Source organism: Python bivittatus, unplaced genomic scaffold (genome assembly GCF_059951505.1).
Source record: "Python bivittatus isolate LINGU-HERP-01145 unplaced genomic scaffold, Pbiv_v1 ctg000520_np1212, whole genome shotgun sequence".
NCBI classification, from domain to species: domain Eukaryota; kingdom Metazoa; phylum Chordata; class Lepidosauria; order Squamata; family Pythonidae; genus Python; species Python bivittatus.
Window position 1 is genome coordinate 2488851 of NW_028277080.1, and position 22952 is coordinate 2511802.

The window sequence follows — 22952 nt, forward strand, 5'->3', positions numbered from 1 at the left end:
ATGTGCCATTTCCCCACTTCCCTCCACCCTTACCTTCTGCTGGGCTTCACTGGACTCTTCAAAAGTACTAATGCTGAGCTCTTCCTGCTCTTTACGTTCTCCAAGACTGTTGCATAGCTTAGGTTTGCCCATCCATAAAACTGTGGCCTGAAAGCAGAGTTGCATCGCCTGCTTATCTTCAGGCTTGCCTTCCGAATTCTGGAGATAGTTGCGCCATGCAAGTCCTTCCTTCTGAATCAGCAAAAATAGACGAGACACACAGGTGATCTTCCCAGTCCTGTTCTTGAAATGTTCTGGCTCCCTGGTATCTGGTTCTTCTATTCTCACATTTGAAACTTTTCTTAGTGAGGGTCTCAGATCAGCTGTTGAGCTGCCACTGTCTTTCACATCAGAGGAGGTCTGTTCACAGATAGTGGGACTCTTTTTGACTCTCTTTTCAGGAATATGAAGAATTTTCACATCCTCAAAATAAAATTGTGCATAAAGCCTAAGAGAAGAAAATAAATAGAAAAGTAGCATGAGTACAGTTCTAGAGACATATGGAGAAAGAAATACAGCTGAGATTCAGACTGCAGGATCAGGACACTGGAATCATTATGCCTTTTCTGTAATGGACAAAAGGTATCCTATACTGGGTTGCTCCTCCTATTCCCATTCTCAAGATACACCTAGTACAAACTCTTGCAGTGTGCCAGCCCTTCAAGGTAGACCAGACTAGGAAACCAGAGTTATGAATACTAATACTACTTTTATTATAAGGTTACAGTAACAGAGTCTTGGAAATCTAAAAGTGCCTCCCGCTTCCCTCCCTTTATCTTCATGAGAACGAGGGAGGGTCATGTCTGAGATGCTTTCTCAAATTAAATTTCTGCCCTGGACTCAGATTTCTTTATCTGACCATTGTCTTGGTTGCAGCTCTTCCTCTTGTTCACAAGGTTATTCCTACTGCCCAGTACACAGTGCTAGATATTGGAAGGAAGACACAGAATAAGGCCCTGAAGGTGTCTATAACTCTTCTACCATGTGGGGAAATGTTTGGAACTATTTTGCCTGAATTTCACTGGTGATGCAAGTCTCACTGATTTTCCAAATTAAAGCTTTTTGGTGAGCTGAGCCAAGCCAATTCAGTCATATTGTGAGTCCCTGAAACATGTTTCACTGACAAGAAGATGAGTCTTCACTTAGGGATAACTTAACTTCTCTCATTGTCAAGATAGGCTAGTTCCAGAAAGAGACTCCACAGAGATTCCAGGAATTCTATTTTATTGCTTAAGGTATAAAGGTAGTCCTCATTTAATGTCCACTCATTCAGCAACCAAAGTTATGCTGGCACTGAACAAGGGGTACTTACAATGGGTCCTCATAGTTGTGGCTGTCACAGTGTTCTCACAGTCACACAACTGCAATTTGGGCACTTGGGGACCAACTTGCAATTACGATGTCGCAGTACTGTACTGTGGTCACAATTGCCATTTGCGCCCTTCACAAGCAAAGTCAATGGAGAATCTGGCAGGAGGTTGCAAATGGCAATCACGTGACCATGGGACACTTAATGATGGGAATTGAAACTGCTGTCATGTCGGCGCAGTCATGTGATGTTGTGCCTTACAACTGCGTTGCTTAGCAATGAAGTTCCCATTCCCAATTACTGTTGGTAAGGAGGACTACCTGTAATAACAGAATCTTGAAAACCTATTCAAGTTTCTCTCTGTCCCAACTTATACTAAACAAAATCAAGGTGAATTGTTCTGAGTTACTTTCTTACACTTCCCCATTATCTCTTGTCCATGTCCCTCCATAATGACTCGCCCATACCTTCTCCAAGGTCAGTTCCAAATTCTTTTTATACTCATTAATGATTTATACTGTACAGGTAGTCCTTAACCTACAACCATTCAGTCAGCGACCATTCCAAGATACAACAGCACTGAACAAATAGTTATTATGACCAGTCCTCAGAGCTCCGGCTGACCCAGCACCCCCACAGTCATGTGATTGCAATCTGGGTGCTTGGCAACATGTTAACACTTGCAACAGGTTGCCAAGCCCCCACAATTATGATCACCATTTGCAAACTTCCCTGCCAGCTTCTCCAGAAAGTCAATGGGTAAGTCAGCAGGGAAGGTCGTAAGCCGCTGGGGTGTCTCCCCCACCTGTACACCTTCCCCCAGTCTCTGTGCACTTACATCACAGTAGCCACTTGTGAACCCCTGTACACCCTCCCAAGCCTTCACTGCACTTCCCTTGCACCCCCTCCCTAACCCACACAGCGTTTCTTGCACCCCCTCCCTGACCTGTGTTTCTTGCACCCTCCCCAACTCGCACCTCTCATGCACCCCCTTGCACCCTCCCCAATCCGTGTGGCACCTCTCATGCACCTCCCCGACCCACACTGCACCACTCACACACACCCTTGCACCATCCCTGACCCACGTGGCACCTCTCGCACACCCTCCCTGACCTGTGCGGCACCTCTTGTGCACCCCCACATGCACCTTCCCTGACCCTCCCCAACTCACACCTCTCATGAACTATCCCCAACCCATGCAGCGCCTCTCGTGCACCTCCCTGCATCCTCCCCGGCCCACGTGGTGCCTCTCACACACCATCTCTGACCTGTATAGTGCCTCTTGCACGCCCCCTCCTGCCCTCCTCCCTCCCATCCTTGTACCTCCTCCCTACACTGCACCTCTCACACCCCCTCCACCACACCCCGTTGCTTCCTCCCCCACCGGGCAGCAACCTCATTTCCAGAAAACAAACACTGTAACTACTTTCTGATCAGCACCTTCTGACCTGTGCTATCCTTTCCTAGGGAGTGGGTCCCCAAAACTTATTTTCCTGTTTGTGGTAAATTTTGCCTGAATGATGCTTTCCCTTCTGAGTCATGATGACACCCACCATTGCAAGTGCAAGCAGTTTTTTTCTAATATATTTGTTCCAGTTTCTTTGGATTACAGTTATTTTTTCCAGCATTCCTGCTACTTCTTTATGCTTCTTATTGTAACTGTTTATTATTTTGTCTGATGTTCTGAGGCTGATGGTTGTTAACATTTTTTTGTTGTATTGTGAAATGCAGTGAACTGGCATACGAGGGACATACAAGTTTCAAGTTTTCTGCTCATCCTTGTTACCTTCCTCTGAATCTGTTCCAACTGCTCTGAACCCTTCCTAAAATATCACAGCCTGAACCAGACAGTACAGGTAGTCCTCTCTTACCTATCACAGTTGGTATTGGCAACCCATCACTAAGCAATCTGGTCATTAAACTAGACATCATGTGACCACAATGGACTTACAGCCTCACTTCCGTCAAGGTCATTAAGCCAACCACCTGAGGTTAAGTGAGACAGCACATGACTTGCAATTTTACTGCTGGCTTCTCCATTGACTCTGCTTGTCCAAAGCCAGCTGCAAAGCATGCAAATCGTGATCACATGACTGCGGGAGGCTGCAACCACTGTTAAGTGAGAGCTGGTTGCCAAGTGCCTGAATTGTGATCTTGTGACTGCAGGGGTGCTGTGACAGCCAGAACTTCAAGGACCAATTGTAAGCACCACTCATTCAGCTCCATCATAACTCTGAACGGTTGCTGAATGACTGGTTGTAATCTGAGGACTACCTGTATTTGTGTCCTCTATCCCAGCCATTGATGTCCCATCTGTAAGTTTGATAACCTTTCACTCCACCTCTTCATCCAGGTCTTTAATTCCTCTCTTCAATTCAATGAGGAAATACAGATGAACAATCTTTGAGTACTACATTTGAATCAGCTCTATATCCACTTAATTGTCACAGCATCCAATTTATATTTATAAGTTAGTTATAACTTATAACTCTGGAGGAAGAAGTCAATCATCCACAATAATTTTATGTCTTCCCCAGTAGCAGCTGACACATGTATTTAATTTGGCTAGTTCCTGGTCCCAGTTACCATTGGTAAGTGAGGACTACCTGTTTTTTAATTCTTAAGTACAGAAGCAAATACCTTGGGAAGCTAAAAGTGCAAATGAGCAAGTAATACATGCCAAACTCCAAACATACAGAGAACAACAGGAATGGAGCTTTTGATTTTAATCAAGAGAAAACCAGAACAAAGGAAAATACTCAAAACATTCAGCAAACTAAACTAAGTCATAATATCAATACAACCATTTTTCACACTAGGCAGCTTCTTTCTTCACAATTCTAGAACAACATTTTACATGCAGCTTTTTTTCATCTGTATGCTTTGACTTGTTCTGTGACTCTGATGTTCTTAAACTTTTTAAGTTTAAAAAACCAGATACCTGCCTTATTTTCTTTTCCTTTATATGTTTGGTTGTAATTGGCTGTTGTGAAGAAGAGAAGTCATTTTGAGGAAATTGCTCTGTTATAAGCTGAAAAAGATCCACCTGGAGGAGGCACCCTGCAGTTGAAAAAAATGAAATTATCAGTAATTAAGCAAAGTTAACTAAAACATAGCAGAGGATACAGAAGGAACCATTTTTCCTCAAGACCCACCTTAGCAGAGACGCCTCTGACCAATTCTAGCTTCAGGTGTAATGAGATACTAATCCTCAATTCCTTATTCCTTCTCTCATTCCTGTCCTCCTGGCAGTCAGTGAATAATTTACCTATGAATTTTCTTGCTACTTCTTTATCACACACTAGTGTAAACACTGTGGGCTCCCCATCTCTGTTCACTGAAGACAGACAATGATTTGTTTTCTAAATCAGAATAGGCAAGAAGAAAAAATAGTGGGTTGGAGAACAGGACAAAATAATCTTCATCCATATTAGAGAGGATGGCAAAGACACTTCACTGAACTCCAGATCCAAACAGTCAAGGTTTGTGTGTTTTTTTAAAAAAATTATTCCGCCTTTATTTTTTTTATAAATAACTGAAGACAGCGAACAAACCTAGTACTCCCTCCTCCTCCTATTTTCCCACAACAACCGTGTGAGGTGGGTTGGGCTGAGAGAGAGTGACTGGTCCAAAGTCACCCAGCTGGCTTTCATGCTTGAGGCAGGACTAGAACTCACAGTCTCCTGGTTTCTAGCCTGATGCCTTTACCACAAGACCAAACTGGCTCTTTATCTATTTATTTATATTATAAGCAAATCTTGTTATTTATCAAATTTATATCCCAACTATATTTATTTATATTTATTTATGCTTATTTAAAGATACTGAAACCAATGAGGCTTTCCTGACCATTCTAGGGAGAGAGCCTCAAAAGAGTTTTTTTTTTTTTTTTTAAGTAAAGGTTAAATCTTGCAGTCTGTTCCAATTTTTTAATGTTTGCCTTTGTGAAAATAAATAATATTGAACCAACAAGAGATAAACCTGGGCTGCTGCTTCTTTTATACTTTCCCCATATTTTTAATAGGCTATTTATAATTGCATGGGTTTTTTATGCACTAAACAATTCTACTTATATCAGACCACAAATATTTATGTAAACCTTCTGAGAGTCCTGCTCCTTTCATAGTAGTCCAACCATATGGTGATATAATACAATTTGTGATCCAGATCAAACAACTAGCTTGAGAGTATATCTTAAAATTTAGCACAGCCAGTACACCTTGTTCTTCTGCCAGTAGGCTTTCAGGTGCTGGTTCTTACCCCTAAAGCCCTTCACGGCACAGGGCCTGGTCATCTGAGGAACTGCCTACCTCCTACTGTTTCTGCCCTTCAGGTACATTCAGGCACAGTGGGTGTGCTACAGGTCATTTCCATTAAATGCTGCCATGTTGTGGGACCAAGGAAGCGTGCTTCCTTTGTCACAGCCTCCACCCTTTGGAACAGCACCCCTACAGAGATACTCACTCTCCTGGGGTTCCAGAAAGCCCTGACTCTGTTCCCAGGACTGGGGTTAATGTGGGTGTGATCTATTGGTGGGGCCTGTCATACTGTATTTTTATTTTGTACTGTCTAAAATGTGTATTATTCTAGTTGTTTTAGTCAGGGCTGCCTGTTTATATGTGTTTTAATTGTTTTACTATTTTTTTGTGGATTTTGTAAGCCACCCAGAGTCTTTTGGAGTGGGTGGCCATATCAAATCAAATAAACTAAATATTGCATCTTTCAGAATCCCGAGTTCGATCCTTGGTCTTTCACTTGAGCACATGAAGCTAATTATTTGTCTTTGCCATCATTCAATATCTTTTCTTCAATATTATTTGGAATAATTTGGAATAAAAAATGTAATCCTTTGTAAGATCTTTGTTTTACTATCAATATTCTTTCTAACCAAGATGAGCTTAGCTTTCTCCATCTTAGAATATCAGCCATTATATTTTTCCAGATTGGTAAATATTTCTGAATAAATATTTGATTCTAATTAAGTAAACTTCCAAGTACTTGACTGGTTTAACACTGGCATTAAACCCTGTTGTTTACTTCAGATGTTTTTCCTCTTCAGATAGGTTCCATTTATCATTTGATTCTCATCCTGATATTGAACTGTACTGTTGTATACATTTCACTGTTGATTCTAAGGAATCCTTCAAATCCTTAAATCCTTCATCATCAATATTTATCTTTAATTTACAGTCAGGTCCAGAAATATTGGGACATCGACATAATTCTAACATCTTTGGCTCTATACACCACCACAATGGATTTGGAATGAAACAAACACAATGTGCCTTAACTGCAGACTGTCAGCTTTAATTTGAGGGTATGTACATCCAACTCAGGTGAACGGTGTAGGAATTACAACAGTTTGCATATGTGCCTCCCACTTGTTAAGGGACCAAAAGTAATGGGACAGAATAATAATCATACATCAAACTTTCCCTTTTTAATACTTGGTTGCAAATCCATTGCAATCACAGCCTGAAGTCTGGAACGCATAGACATCACCAGATGCTGGGTTTGATCCCTGGTGATGCTCTGCCAGGCCTCTACTGCAACTGTCTTCAGTTCCTGCTTGTTCTTGGGGCATTTTCCCTTTAGTTTTGTCTTCAGCAAGTGAAATGCATGCTCAGTGGGATTCAGGTCAGGTGACTGACTTGGCCATTGCATAACATTCCACTTCTGTCCCTTCAAAAACTCTTTGCAGTATGCAGGTTGCTTTTGCAGTATGCTTTGGGTCATTGTCCATCTCTACTGTGAAGCGCCGTCCAATGAGTTCTGCAGCATTTGGCTGAATGTGAGCAGATAATATTGCCCGAAACACTGCAGAATTCATCCTGCTGCTTTTGTCAGCAATCACATCATCAATAAATACAAGAGAACCAGTTCCATTGGCAGCCATACATGCCCACGCCATGACACTACCACCACCATGCTTCACTGATGAGGTGGTATGCTTAGGATCATGAGCAGTTCCTTTCCTTCTCCATACTCTTCTCTTCCCATCACTCTGGTACAAGTTGATCTTGGTCTCATCTGTCCATAGGATGTTGTTCCAGAACTGTGAAGGCTTTTTTAGATGTCGTTTGGCAAACTCTAATCTGGCCTTCCTGTTTTTGAGGCTCACCAATGGTTTACATCTTGTGGTGAACCCTCTGTATTCACTCTGGCAAAGTCTTCTTTTGATTGTTGACTTTGACACACATACACCTACCTCCTGGAGAGTGTTCTTGATCTGGCCAACTGTTGTGAAGGGTGTTTTCTTCACCAGGGAACGAATTCTTCGGTCATCCACCACAGTTGTTTTCCGTTGTCTCCCGGGTCTTTTGGTGTTGCTGAGCTTACCGGTGCGTTCCTTCTTTTTGAGAATGTTCCAAACAGTTGTTTTGGCCACGCCTAATGTTCTTGCTATCTCTCTGATGGGTTTGTTGTTTCTTCAGCCTAATGATGGCTTGCTTCAATGATAGTGACATCTCTTTGGATCTCATCTTGAGAGTTGACAGCAACAGATTCCAAATGCAAATAGCACACTTGAAATGAACTCTGGGCCTTTTATCTGCACATTGTAATTGGGGTACTGAGGGGATATCACACACCTGGCCATGGAACAGCTGAGAAGCCAATTGTCCCATTACTTTTGGTCCCTTAACAAGTGGGAGGCACATATGCAAACTGTTGTAATTCCTACACCGTTCACCTGAGTTGGATGTACATACCCTCAAACTAAAGCTGACAGTCTGCAGTTAATGCACATTGTGTTTGTTTCATTCCAAATCCATTGTGGTGGTGTATAGAGCCAAAGATGTTAGAATTGTGTCGATGTCCCAATATTTCTGGACCTGACTGTATGCTTCTGATTCATTATTTCTTGAAATTCTATTCTCTTGCCACTGTCAGTGGTTCTAATGCCAACAAAAAGAGGGGAGAAAAGGCCCAATGTTGTTGTGTCCCTATTGTTATAAGTTTGGGGTTTTTTGTAGCTAACGAGGATAGGTATTAAGAGCATCTTTTATTTTGATTAGAGAAGCAAGCCAACCTCATCAGATGAAAATATCCATTATGTACTACTGAAGAACATCTTTCCTTGAAATGTGTGGTTTACAGGAGTATCAACATTACTTCATATCAACAATGTGATACAGAATTTTAGCATTCGTAATAAAGCAAATGCTAAATTCAGTTAGCTGTTAGGGCAATTTGTGCTCTGCATTTTGTTTCTGGATTCAGTCAGAGGTGAAAAGTGCACAGCACATCTCCAGTACAGTACGGCAATGCCTGGAAACTTCTCTTCTGAACATGCTGTTGGTGCAGTTGCCCAAATAACTTCCTCTGCCTCCCCTCCTATATCCATCTATGTTACAAGCAGCTATTTTCGGTATAATACAGCATGCTGTATAAGTAGCACGCTGCTTGCAGAAGAACTATTTTCACTCTCCTGTTTTGGGCATCAAAATCCAAATGCTAGTGTACATTTTGTGTATATGCACCATGAGAGGCTTCTAACTATCAACTGAAATTCATCTTAAAAAAAAATCTTTAAAAAAAATCTCAGGTTTGGGTGGGTCCCTAGATCACAAGAGAGGTCCTTCTATCCTTTTCTCCAAAATCATCTCACAACAGAAAGAGAATACTTTTATTTTATTTAAGGCAGAGTTGGTTAAAGTTGTTTCCTTTAAAAAACTGCACTTCTGCAAATTTGTGTTTCCTCAAGTCTGCTGATACTTCCCTCTTTTCTCACTTCATAAACAATATCACTCAAATAATTGAACAGGATTACAAAAAATATGATTATAAGCGCAGTCTAAAATTGCATGGTCTTCCAGACAGCAGACTTGACCAAGGGTGGCTTCATTCTCTATGAGCAAAAGTAGTTTTTCCTTCAAAACTCTTTCTTTTGTAACCAATGATGAATACTACCTTGATACTGCACAAGAACTGGCAGTTTCTACTTTAATCTTCTGTAGAATCTCAAGATACAGTTGCTACTGAGTGGCCATTATTTTATGTTTCCCCCAAATCATAGATAAAACTCAGTGAAATAAATACTGAACATACCTATAAGCGATGTGTCAGTGAATGGTCTACCATCCTTATGGAATATTATACAAGGAAGCCCATTACTTCTGTCTTGTAATTGGAGGGAACCACTACTGGAATACTCCAGCACTCCAAGCAACACCTACCCTCCCGGTCCAAAAGTAAAAGGTGATTATTACCCATTGACAGGAAAAGAATACGATTATTCATTCATTAATTATGCCCTATGCTTATAAGAACAAGTACTCTTTCGCATACTTTTCTAGGAGTATCTAAATAATAAACCTTTGTACAGTATAGTAGAGAGACATGGTCTGGTGCAGTGGTTAAGGCACCAGGCTAGAAACCGGGAGACCATGAGTTTTAGTCCCGCCTTAGGAATGAAGCCAGTTGGGTGACCTTGGGCCAGTCATTCCCCCTCAGTCCTAGGAGGCAAACCACATCTGAAATCTTGCCAAGAACACTGCTGGGACTTGTCCAGGCAGTTGCCAGGAGTCAACACTGACTCGAAGGCACACGCATGCACAGTACAGTGGGAGTGAACAAACTACTTCATGTTTATTCTCTGTGTATACTGTACGTCAAAAGACGATTCTTTCTTGCAATCTTTGAGAAGGTAAATGTACTACTTACCAGTGGAGGCTGAAAACATTCAGCGGACAAAATATAGTAGTTCTGGCCCAAACTGCGATTTAGTTCCTGGATATTTGGGTTGCAGATCTTTAAGTCAGAATGCAGCTGCTGCAATGGATCATGGCTTTCCCAGCAGCTCTTCTCAACTGTACTATACAGTTGGGAGAAATGTGGAATCTGACATGGTGGCTCCAGAATCTGGTACTAGAAAAAGGAGTTAGGAGTTAAGTTATCCCCACAAAGAAACAAGTGCACAGGATTATGGAAAGGGGAATTACCTGATCTAGGAGGCAATGGTGCTTTTCTGCCAGGATCTCTACATGGAGGTTTCTTTCCTGTTTCCTGGGTAGCAGCAGGGAATTCAGAACAGGAACAATGAACTTCTCTGTTGGCCCTTGTGAGTGATGGCTAAAGGAAAGCAGCAACTTCTGGTGCTGAGTGAAATAACAGAACCTAGAAAGATTTATGATAACATTACAATCTTCAGAGATACAACAGGGAAAAAAGAATTTCAGGTGAAGAAAATTTAGGGGCAAAAAAAATCTGAAAAGCACAAAGCAAGACAGAGAAAGGAGAAGAAAATGGCTATTACGAACAAATTCAAAGTAACTTCCAACATAATTTCTTGAGTCTATTTATTCCCTGTACCAGTAAACCTGGTGCTCTCCAGATGTTCTGTATTTCAACTCCAGCAAACTCAGCCAATATTACTGGTGACCATGAGGCTAGAAATAATGAGAGTTAAAGTCAAACACATTAGGAGACTGAAAAGTACTCAAAATTTATCTCAGTACAGTGGTACCTCTGTACAGTGGTACCACAAACACGTCTGTTCACAAACAATTTGATTCACAAACAGCACCGTTCGCAAAATTTTGCTTCCGTTCGCGAACTCCGCATCAGGTGACGAACAGGATCCGCGGCCATTTTCCCTGCTGTGACACGTGGTCGTGGCTTCCTGTAGGGAGGGGGACTCTCCCTCCAAACAATAACCGCCTCCCCACCCACCTTCCTGTCCTCCACGCCAGAAGTTGCCTCAAGCAAGGTCAGCGTTCTCTCTCTTCATACTGTACTGTACTGTACTTCGTTTCATATTTTTGTGGTTTTAAAAAAAAATACATATGGTTCAGAACGGATTAACCATATTTACATTGAACCTTATAGGAAAATTTGATTCGGGTCGCGACCAAAATTGGTTGGCGACCAAATTCGTAGGGGTCAGAACGGATTAACCATATTTACATTGAACCTTATGGGAAAATTTGATTCGGGTCGCGACCAATTCGGGTCACAACCAGAGTCGTGGAACGAATTAAGTTCGTGACCTGAGGTACCACTGTATTTGCACTGAGTATGATAGCTGGTTTCCTATAATTTAGACATTGCTATACACCAACATGTGGGGATGATGCTTTCCTGGGCCTACTCATACATGTAGGGAAATTCTGGGCCTTGGACTATTGTCTGAATTGGATCACAGAATTGGAAGGGGCCACGCAGGCTCTCAAATCCAACCATCTCCTCAGCAGAAGAATCCAGAGTAAAACATCCACAAATAAGGGTTTTCTGCTTGGACACATCTAGTAAAAGGTAGCCCCTTTGGGAAACTGGTTTTACTGCCAAACTGCTCTTACCATTAGGAGGGTTTTCCTAACATTCAATCGGAGTCTGCTGCCACATAATTGAAATCCACTTTTTATGTTCTACATTCTAGGATAATAGATCTTTGCTTTTTTCTGTATTTATTTTTTTGTTTGTTCAATTTATATAGTATAAAAACTCTTAAAAGAATTTGAAGAGTAATACTGTTAATTTCAAGTTAACCTGAAGATAGTTGATCTTCTCCACCCTCTGAAGGAGCAAATTGTCAGAAGATCTCAGAAATTTCCAGAAGTCAATGGGTCCACTTGGCACAAATTCAATTATGTTCTTCACAGCATTACATTGCCAACCACCATGACTCTTTTTGCTTTTCAGGGAGCAGCTGAATCCCCTCTGCTCTCCTGCCCAACAGTAAATCTTTTTTTTCCCCTGTAGGTTCAGAGCAAAGTCCTCTAAGCTGTTTCTCAGTTCCATCAGTGCAGCATATTTTCTTTATGTTTTGTTTCCATGAATTTCATCCACTGAGTTTGCTCCTCTGTTTGGGTCTCTATGCTGTGGAAAGCTGCTTCCTCTATCAGTGCCCACTGTAGCACTTCCTTTGTCTGGATTAAGAAATTTTTCTCCTCTTTTATGAACTGAAGTGTAACCATTGGGAGTTCCAATATTCCTACTTCTTTCAAGCTTGCCTTTGCTGGAAATATATGCTGGGTTATTTTCAGACAGTACCATAAACTCTACACATCATAACTCTGTCCATCCTCTGTTCTGTTCTTTCTTATACTCACTCCACCAGTAGAAAACATTTTATTTTTTCTGGTTCCCTCCCAGGATTTCAGACTCTCTAAGTACAACCTATCCGCTCAAAAAATCTGCTGCTACTGTCCTACTCACTCACTCAGAGAGCTGTCTGTCTGGAAACTGTTGCCTTGTATCCTAGACCTGTACTTGCAGTGTTGGGAGTTCCATAGATGTGACTGCATGTCCAGAGCACGTGGAGGCTTGCATTCTGGCCGCAGTTCCAGGGGATTTGGTTTGCATATGATTGTGTGTAACCTGTAACTGCAGAGGTGCATACATGGGCCTGCCTGAATACATGCATCAGATTGCACATATTCACATTTTTTTCCTTAAACTATAGGAAAAATAAACTTAAATTGTAGAAAAATAGCACCAACACTTAAATGTTTGCCTGAAAAAAAGTATACAATTTCATACTATCATATGCCATCAGTTTTAACAATACTCACCTTTGTTCAAATATTTCCAGCAAGTTGACCAGATAAAGATAGAGTGATAGGCTTAGATTACAACGCAAGAGTAGTTGCTGATAATGACTTCCAAAGCAATTTACAGGTTGATGTAATACACTGTATGCTGAAAAACTCTTCAGCACAATGGTAGTACGCAGACAAGCTCCAAGAACAGCAGGGGAAGTAGCTAAAGACTCCTCCATAAGATGGACATCTCGGAGCTGACACATAAGCATAAAGGAAATTTGAAGATTTTAAAAACTTTCCAACAATTTTCACACAGTAGTTGATCCATTTTGACTTTATAGGCAGTCAGGAAACTAACTGGGCAACATAATACACAATCCATGTCAGAATACATCCTTCCCCAATAAGGATTTTTTTCTTTTAAATCAGACACCTCTTCTTTCATAACTGTACTACATCTGGAAATCAGAATGACAATGCCAGCCTCTTACCTTTTTTTCAAACAGCCTACTTTCTTTAAAATTGCATTTCTAATGGAAACTGCAAACTACTCCAAGCCAACTCACCCCTATGCACGCTCCTGGTCGGAATCCATGGCCAGGATTCAACATCTGCCGATAAGCAAGACAAAGAGTGTATTTGTTATCTAGTTCATAGAGGCCAGCTTGGGCATTTAACACTTGGGTGATAGTGCCCTGAAAAGTGAATAATGAAAGATTACATTATAAATAGTTTCTGCTGCTTACAGGGGTCATATCTGAAGAAATTTTCAAGTGTAGGTTCAGAACAACATTTTCTTTGCAAAGGTGACACAATTTACTTACTGTATATGAGATGAGTTTGGATTTTCTAAGATGACCCAGTATCATTTCTTCCTCCTGCACTTTCAATAAACTCTTAGGCTGCATATGAGGCATAGTAGAAACAGATACCGTTGATCTTCCTTGTAATGTTACATCCAAAAAGTGTTCCTCTGTTTGCTCTGTGCAGTAAGGTAGAAGACATGAGGAAGAGCTAGTTCTGAAAACACTCTGTCCAGCACTTTTGAGACAAGATATCTTCAAGTTAGTTAGGACATATTTGTGCTCCAGTTGTAGTGCATGATGCCAAACCAAGTGGGGAGTCTTCTAGGACAGAGAAATCAGGGAGAATGTCAAAATTCAGCACATATGAAAGAACAGCTGTAGAGCTTTGGAATTCTTCTTGATTCCAATGTACATGTGACTTCAATGTCAATGAAGGCCTATTCCAAGTTTTCACTGAAGATTGCTTTATTGGTTTTTTTCCTATATATTGTTTGGGCTCCTTTAAGAGAAAGAACAATATAAAAATAAAATAGATCTACAAGCAGTACTGTTAGGTACCTTATGTATAATTAGATGCTACTTTTACTACTCCCAAGCCTAAGAATAGGGCTTGAATCATGAAAAAGAAAACCAACCCACACTGGCTGTGAAATATGATTAGCAGAATCATCGTCATCATGATTCAAAACATACACTCTTCACCAAGCACCTAGCAGACCAACTCAACTTCTACTTCCTCAAAAATATATACAATATATCTCAGTCTATGCATCTGATAATAGGTCATGGTGATTGTTCATCAACCAACTTTCTGTAATAATCTAAGAGAAGACATAGCTCTAATTTGGAAACCAAGGATTTGGGATTTTTAACTAATACACACATCTAGCAAGTAAACATACCTGCACTACCACTGGGACACAAGCAGCAGAACTAAAACACTTCAGGAAGAGGAAGAAGAAAGTCTTCTGGTGGAAATAAAGAATAGTGGTCAGCCTGGCCAGTTCACCTGCCACATTCACCATTGCTGTTTTCTTACTCTGAGGCCTAAAAGAAAAGCAAAAAGAGAGTCCTGGCAGATCAGCAAAAAATATGTTTCATCTGGCATTCTGTTTCTAATCATGGACAACCAGATGCTGCCATAAAGCCCACAAAGAGGACATGAAAACAGTCTCCTTCTTTCACTGTTAACCCAACTGGTGATTTATGAATGTTATTCAGTGTTACAATTTCATTACCAAGTTCCTCGCACTTATGACTACTGCAACGTCCCACTGTCACTTGATCGCCATTTGCGTGCTTCACAGCTGGCTTCAGACAGAGTGAATGGAGAAGCCAGCAGTAAGATTGCAAGTCACAGTCACATGATATCTAGCTTAACAACTGTGGTTGTTAAGCAAGTACTATCTGTAAACAGATAATTGAGCAGCTGAGACCAGGAAAGGACCAGAGAATGACTTTATTCACCCGGATCTATCAAAGACAAGTATGCACTGGTGGCTACTGGTTTTGGTCTGTTTACCTTTAAAAATAGTATACCACACATCCCCAATAACTGTGGGAAGAGTCATGGCCATTATTGTTCCAATACAGGTAATCCTCAACTTATGACAGCAATTGGGAGCAGGATTTCTGTCGCTAAACAATATGGTTGTAAAGCGCGACCAAATCACATAGCAATGGCAATCCCTGCAGTCTTTGTTGCCATCATTAACTGAATCCCACGGTTGTTAGGCAAGGCAATTTCCTGCTGGCTTCCCACAACCAAAGTCAGTGGGGAAGCCAGCAGGAAGTTGCAAGTCCCAGGCCCACAGGCAGGTAAGTGGCTGCTGCCAGGTGGGGAAGAGAGCGAGAGGGAGCCAGAGGAGGATTGGGGAAGGTGCATGAGGCAGGGTCTGGGAGGGTGCGCGGTGGTGCACAAAAAGTGTGGCGCGGTTGGGGAGGGGATGCAAGGGTGCACCATGCAAGTTGGGGAGGGTGCGCAGGATGTGAGGGGCTGTATTGTGTGGGTCAGAGAGGGTGCATGAGAGGCACCACACAGTTCGGGGAGGGTGTGCAGGGGTGTGAGGGAGATGAGACTAGGATTGGGGAGGATGTGTGAGGGAGACATGGCAAGGATCAGAGAGGGTGTGCAAGGGTGCAAGGGAGTTACAATAGCGCTAAACGAATGGTGGTTACAGTCAGTCCTCAAAGTTCCAGCCATCCCAGTACCCCTGCAGTTACATGATTGCGATCTGGGTGCTTGGCAACCTGTTTGCTCTTACAACCGGTTGCCAAGTGCTTCGCGATCATGTGAGTACCATTTGCAACATTCCCTGCCAGCTTGGGGAAGCCAGCAGGGAAGGTGGCAAGTCTCTGGGGTAAGTCTCCCCCACCCATACACTCTCCCTTGGCCCCTCTGTGCTTGCGCCACACCAGCCACTCACGCACCCCCGTGCAACCTCCCTGACATTCGCCACAACTCCCATACACCCTCCCCAACCCTCCCCGTACCTCTCTTGCACCTCTTCCCCACCCTTCCTGATTCTTGCCACACCTCCCTTACACCCCTGCACCCCCTGACCCACACTGCACCCCCTGCGCTGCGTCTCTCCTGCACCCCTGTGCACCCTCCCCAACCCACACACCCCTGTGCACCCTCCCTGACCTGCACCACACACCCCATGCCACAAATAATAAAGTCAATCAGAACAATGTCAAAAGCAAAAATAATCACAAAAAGCAAAGATAAATCTCAAAATAAAAAAAATAACAATAGGTGCTTATAGTCAGTCAGCTGGAGCCAAAAGCATGTGCAAATAAAATAGTTTTATCCAGTTTCTGGAAGTGCAGCAAGTGGGGGCTACATACCCTTCTGGGAAGAGAGTATTCCATAAAGTGGGGCTGTAACGGAGAAGGCCTGCTTTCTCTCAAGGAAGGAAACTTCCAGCAGGCCCTCTCTTAATGGCAAGACTAGAAGATCAGATTCATTTCTGGCAAGGCTTTGCTTGATGTATTCCAGTTTTGCGTCACTTAAAGCTTTAAAGATAATGACTAGCACTTTGAATTGAGCCTGGATATTTAAATATCTTGATGTGAAATTATTTCTCTTTTCACACATCAGATGGTCAAACTGAACACATCAATGCTGTACAGGACCAATATTTACAATGTTAGGTGAATTTTTAGCAAGACAACTAGACTGGTCTATTCCCTCACAAATCACAGCATTTCTCTACTGTCAAGTGCTCTTCTTCTCCATCAGTAGCTACATTCCTGACAGTTCCAGGTGGTTCTACCCACTTCCCTGGTTCCTGCTGTAGTGTAACTACAGTCCATTCATAAGATACTACTACTGGAATAATTCAAATACTTTGATTATTTAAGTAGGAGCACCTAAAGGTCCCCACTTACCAGCTATAATGAGGGGGCCTAATGGTGCATGTTCTCTGCAGCAGCTCCCCTCCTCTCAAATAGCCTGTCCCCTAAAGCACCAATGGCACCCATCCTCAGAGTCTTCTGGAAGGTGAAAACATGGCTCTTCTGGAGCACCTCTGGCATTTAATTGTAGCCAGAGCACCATTTCCATAATTTTAGCCTTTTATGTTTAGGATTAATTTGAAATTTTAAATGGAATTGCTATGTTAATTAATCCTTGCTCTGATTTTGTATTGCATTTTTATATTTTGTAAGCCATCTAGAGTATGACTGGTTTCAAGTGACAAATTTCATTAAATAAATAATTTGATTCACACTGATCTAATACACTCTTACTAACTCCATCGATACTGTTACTTAAACAGAACATCTATCCTAAACACAGCTTATTTGGGGCACGTTCAAAAGTGCATCCAATCAAAATGCTTAGTTCTAGACATTCTCATCCATGCTCTTTGCAGGAATAGAATCCGTTATTTATGAATGTGTAGGTTACCTCAAAAAGTCATGTGAAAGTGAACAGTTATGGGTAAATAGGTAAATAGCGCAGCTGTTCAGTGGAAAAAATGCTTTCCCAAGGGCAAAAGGCGTTTCAGTGATTGTGAGAGTGCACACGTTGGACCTATCTGTATCTCTTTAAAGAAGCCACACCTTTTCCCGGAAAATGTGCATTTAAGTTAAGAAGGCTGTACCCTGTCATCACTTCCTTAACCATTAAGGAAGGAAATGGATGAGATTAGGGAAAGAAAATGAATGATCGGGGCTCCTAAATAACACTAAATTTTTACCTGGCACTGAGCAGTTCTGCAGCTATTCCAGGGTGGAAAACAGGGATGGTATTAAGAATCTTCTCTGGTCCAGGCAGTACTTGAATTGGGTCTTCTAGGATCTCCAGATACCCAGTTGTGCTTTGGCCTATCTGGGGAACATATATCCAGCTAGGGAACAGTGACAGATGTTCCAGCCACTCAAGCTTAAAATGCAGGAACTAACCAAAAGAGAAGAAGTGTTATTAGTTGTACACAAGCAATAGCCTTTTATTTGAAACTGGTACATCTGAATAAGTCAATACATTTAAAAATACCTATCATGTTAATCCCATTCAGGCTTAATGCAGGGCCTGAATTGGATTACTGATCACATTCATGCTGCTAGTAAACATCAGAACCGATGTTCAAATGAAGGAAGTTGAATTTTTCCCTCCCTTCCCATCCCATAGGATATTGCTGGAGGCACTCAATGCATTTCTTGAAAGTAGAGACCAGATCAGATCATCCTGAGTGCCTCTAGCAAAATTCTATGGGACAGGAAGGGAGGGAAAAATTCAGTTTCCTTCATTTGAACATCAGTTCTGATGTTTACTAGCAGCATGAATAAACCAAGTAGAAGAAAAAAGTGAATAAACAGTCTAGCAAACTGCATCATGATTTAGTTGCATTTCTATATGCAGTAACTAGAAATGTATTTGATCTCACAAACTGCTGCTTTATATGTATTTTTTAAAAGTACTATATTTGGCTGTTAATCTTGGTATCAGTGTCACATCCAAAATTAGTTGCTAGGAATCAATGGTGGGAATGGGGTATGTCTCCTGCTTGTGAGCACACCAGAGTTATTTAGTTGATGGTTGCAAGAAGCAAATGACTTGGCCTTGATCCAGCTGTGCTATTCCTCTATTTAAATGAACACCCAGTGCATAATGTGAGAAAGATTTCAAAGGTCCACAATCTTCACTTTTAAGGATTCTCCTCTGCTATCTACAATGTCCCTCCTAAGCAGCAATGGATAGATAAACAACAGAACATCTTAATGCCATACCACACAGGGCAGCGCTCCAGTGTTATCTCGCAGATATACACTTCCATCCATCATCTTATCTTTTTTTCCTGGTTTTTCATTTCTCAAGTAGCCAATGAGCATCAAGCGAGTTTGTTCAAAACATTTCTGGTCGGGCAAAACACCTTCATTTTGGTGGATCCATTCTCTGAATTCATCAGAACTCCAGGTTAGACGACTACAGCAAGGTACACGTTGGAATTGAAGGTCAGAGATAGAAATAATGCTGGAAAATATGATTGAGTTAATTTATAGCAAAGAATGAAGAAACAAATATTGCTGTTGCAGGGCTAAAACAAATAGAGACCTCCATACAAACTGTTTTGACCTCCTAAAATAAAAGGAAGACATACCCATAAAATATTAATTATAAATAATGGGTTTACTAAACTTTCATAGCAGGTGGCATCATCTAACCATTGCTGATCTCAAAAAAGCTATGCAGAGTCAGATCTGGTTAGTGCTTGGATGAAAGAACACTAGAAACCCCACGCTTCAGGACTGAGCAGTTGAAAAAAATCACAGAAGAGGGTAATGGATGTTATTGCTAAGAAAACAACACAGACTTGTCCATGGGATCACAAGGAGTCGAGTTCAACTTGAGGGAAACTTTATCTTTGCCTTGATTGCTATACTGGCTGTTATATTTTCACTTTGCTTCCTAACAAACGGCACATCAGTTCTAGTAATAAATAGCAGAAGGAGTCTACTAGCACTTTTTCCAAGTAGCACATTTTATTACAAGGCATAAGCTTTTGTGAATGGCAGCTCACTTCATTAGATGCATAAGAATGGCTAGACTGATGAGGGATTTAAATTGCAGTGAGGCAAGGGGAAGGAATGGAAGACAGCTGGTTGCAGACGCTCCACTGATTTATGCATCTGATGAATGATAATTATTTTCTCTTTTACCTAAGGGAATATCAAGCCATGCTTTCTTCATCCAATTTTAAAAATTGGAGCTACACTGGAAAATAGTTAATCAGCTGATACTGACCTTACATATGTTTGTCAAAAGATGAGCAATTACATTATAAATAAAATAAAATAAATAAAATTCTTTTAAGAATTTTGCAATGGAAATTATAGCTTGCCTTCATGCTATTGTCCTCACATTCATATTAGATGGGAAGATAAGTACTGTATGAGACATTAAACAAATCCACTAGAACCAGAATCACGGCTGCAACACACTCAATTTTGGCTAAAATTAGGTAGGAATTTATTCCTACTTGTAAAGACTCAGCTGGAGGATGTATTTTCAGAGTACTGTAATCTGAAATCAAATTACAATTTCTTCTGCAAAAGGCGAACCCTTTTGAATTTTCAGTATTTCTGCATAAAATATGACCTAAAACATGATCTGTTCTCCATAGAAGTCCTAAAACTAGATAGATATTTATCTAGATATTTGTGTGTGGCAAAAGCTCTATGAACCTTTGCTTTCAGTAAATGGGGTGTCCCCCGTGGGCAGCAGTAACTGCAACTAAAAGGGGTTCACAATCATGCAAGCACCACTGTATACAGGTAGTACCCAGTTTAAGAACGAGTTCCATTCCCAAGATCTGTCCTTAAATTGAATTTGTATGTAATCCGGAATAGTATTATAGTATAATACTGTATAAGTAGTATTGTGTAATTAACCCAAATCAGCATTTTTAACTTGAATTTTGCTACAATAGGCTCTGTTCTTAACTATGGGTCATCTGTAAACCAGACATTCTTACCCAGGGGACTACCTGTACTCTGACTGAGACAGCATAAGGAAACATTTTAAAACCAGAAAGGCCATCAGAATTAGTTTTACTTCAACTCTCACCAATGCAGCGAAGCCAGTAGAACAGCCTCCCCATCAGCTACCTTCTCTTTAGAAATCTTCAGCGAAGCACACCTGATATAACCTGAACTCCAAACAACTTTATCCACACAATATACTTCTATAGCAAGCTTATAGAGTCAGATTTATTACATTTATATCCACCTTTCATTTAGGAGCTTAAGGCATGGTACATACTGCCTTCTCTTTGTATTTTTCCCCAGAAAAGCCACCCTGTAAGGTAGGTTAGGCTGGTCAAAAGACACCCTGTGAGCCTCTCTGGATGAGGATGAAGTAGAACCTGGGTCTATCTGGGTCTACTGAATAAGGATGAATTGCCCCATCTAGTTCAACACTTTAATCACCATGACTGAAGGGAACTTTTGTGCCTTATAAGCAGCATCGGCCATGCCGGCGCAAGACGCCAAACCACTAACCACGGTTTATTGGATTAAACCAACTGGCAGCGTGCACACAGTATGCGCAACCGTGAACTAACCACGCTAGATAGGTTCGCACAATAAACTAAACCACAAACTAGCCATCAACGTTTTAGCTCAGCCCGTCCCGCAAACTCATTCCACTCGAAGTATTGGTAGATAGATCGCAGGAGGGGAGGCAGAAGGAAAAAAACAAAAAGATGGATGAGCGAAAGAATAATTTCATGCCGATGCAAACCGCCCCCTTTTTGTGCCTCCCACCTGCAGGCAGGCGACGGGCTGCTGCGGTCCGGGCTCCAGGGATGCTTCAGCGCCTGCCGGGGGCAGCTCGCCATCTCCCGCCGCTCCCGCTCTGCAATGTGGGAGGCGCAGCCTGCCCAACTCGCGAGGGCGTTTGAACGGGGCCTCAAGGCGCGAATTTCTCGAAGCAGGAGCGGCCACCTCGCCCGCCCCTTCCGGGCGTTGCAAGGGGGCGGCACAGATTGCAGGGAAGGCTGCCCCGCTTGCTATTTTGTGCGGACGCTTGTGCTCCGCGACTTCCCTGGTAGCCCGCAGGGAGTTCAGTCATGCAAGAAGGATGGTTTGCAAACAGCAGTGACTAGGTTGACGCAACCAGACAAATTACACATTGGATTAGCCGGTGTAAACTCAGCCTATCACAGCTGCCTAGAAATCCATGGAAAAACAGAACTTTTTAGTACACTATTCTCTTCCCCTCAGCCCCTCCCAGTATTCTTTTGTATGAAACATTACTTTTGCTCCCTATTTCAATGTTTAAAAAATAGCTGTCCTGTTATGAATTTCCATGGCACAAACTTCCGACGTCCACACGCTGCAGATTTCGAAGGAGGCGGCAGCTCGAGCGCCGCCGCTCACGACAGGCCTGCGAAAAATCAGAGGGAGCGCCGCTGGGGCATCGGGCTGAGGGCGAGCGAGTTGCTTATTAGACGCCGACAACGGGGTCCAGCCGCCTTCGCATTTTTCAAAGAGGCTGTCTACCTTGCACGCTGAGACAAGATGGCACGTTAGGAAGAACAACCTGCATAAGTTGACTTCATAGACTACTGTTGCTGCGTCTAAAGGTAGTATTGATAGAGAAAAATCACCTATCTTTCCCAACTCAAAGTCAATGCTGTCTTACGAAAGCAGTTTTGCTTAGTTGCAGCTTTCACTTCCGCTCTAACAGGAAGGTGGAGAGTTACATTGAACTCTAAATGGAAGGATTGCCTTCTCTTTACTTTTTATTACTCTATGGGCAAGTTGACGTCAAAAGAGATGGAAGAAGCAATTAGTCTCCGCTTTTGCAGCACAGCGCGACGAATGTTATACCGTACAGTGCTGGGATACGCGTGCGTGGCTATTTTCAGTAACAGGATCATATGAATAAGGGTCGTAATTTTTTCCCCTACTTCTATATCTCGGGTGGAACTGATGGTTGCCCCTAAAACTGATTATAAAGTTTATTATTTTGCAGCATCTGTAATTTCGGAATAGCAGAAATTCCCAAAGAGACAGTGAGGAGATTGAATGAAAAATGGGAATTCAGGTTTTATCTAAATTATTTTCTGTAGAGAATATTTTAAAAACCTACCAATTAAATAGAAAATAGAGTCCATCATTGTTAGTCTTATACTGACAATCACAAAAACAAGGGATTAAGAAACATTTTCAAATTCTAATTTAAACACATGCATTGTTTTTTTTTTTCAGAATTTTGCAATATAGTCTACTGTAAATACTGCAAATGTGAAATAAAGCTAAAGCTACATACATGTTGCAACAATTCAGTGCAATCAGGAGATGTTT

The 22952-nt window shown here is 41.7% G+C and overlaps 1 protein-coding gene across 6 annotated transcripts in view; it reads right to left on the reverse strand.

The window, feature by feature from the left end:
* CTC1 (CST telomere replication complex component 1) overlaps positions 1–22298 on the reverse strand; it is a 38551-nt gene extending 16253 nt beyond the window's left edge. For 3 of the 6 annotated variants that reach the window (XR_015797360.1, XM_088147505.1, XM_088147507.1), the window contains exons 1-12: positions 21408–22297; positions 18873–19116; positions 17843–18042; positions 14540–14684; positions 13656–13958; positions 13398–13526; positions 12862–13085; positions 10291–10465; positions 10013–10216; positions 9398–9521; positions 4294–4408; positions 34–487 (exon numbers count right to left, since the gene is read on the reverse strand). Coding sequence is in view for 4 of the 6 variants with exons in the window: in XM_088147505.1 (XP_088003631.1) it covers positions 34–487; positions 4294–4408; positions 9398–9521; positions 10013–10216; positions 10291–10465; positions 12862–13085; positions 13398–13526; positions 13656–13958; positions 14540–14684; positions 17843–18042; positions 18873–19116; positions 21408–21481 (2391 nt within the window). In the remaining 2 variants the exon portion in view is untranslated. Of the gene's footprint in view, positions 1–33; positions 488–4293; positions 4409–9397; positions 9522–10012; positions 10217–10290; positions 10466–12861; positions 13086–13397; positions 13527–13655; positions 13959–14539; positions 14685–17842; positions 18043–18872; positions 19117–21407 lie in introns of all 6 variants that reach the window. The other 3 variants (XR_015797361.1, XM_088147508.1, XM_088147506.1) reach the window with 3 other exon arrangements.
* Positions 22299–22952: the final 654 nt, after the last annotated feature.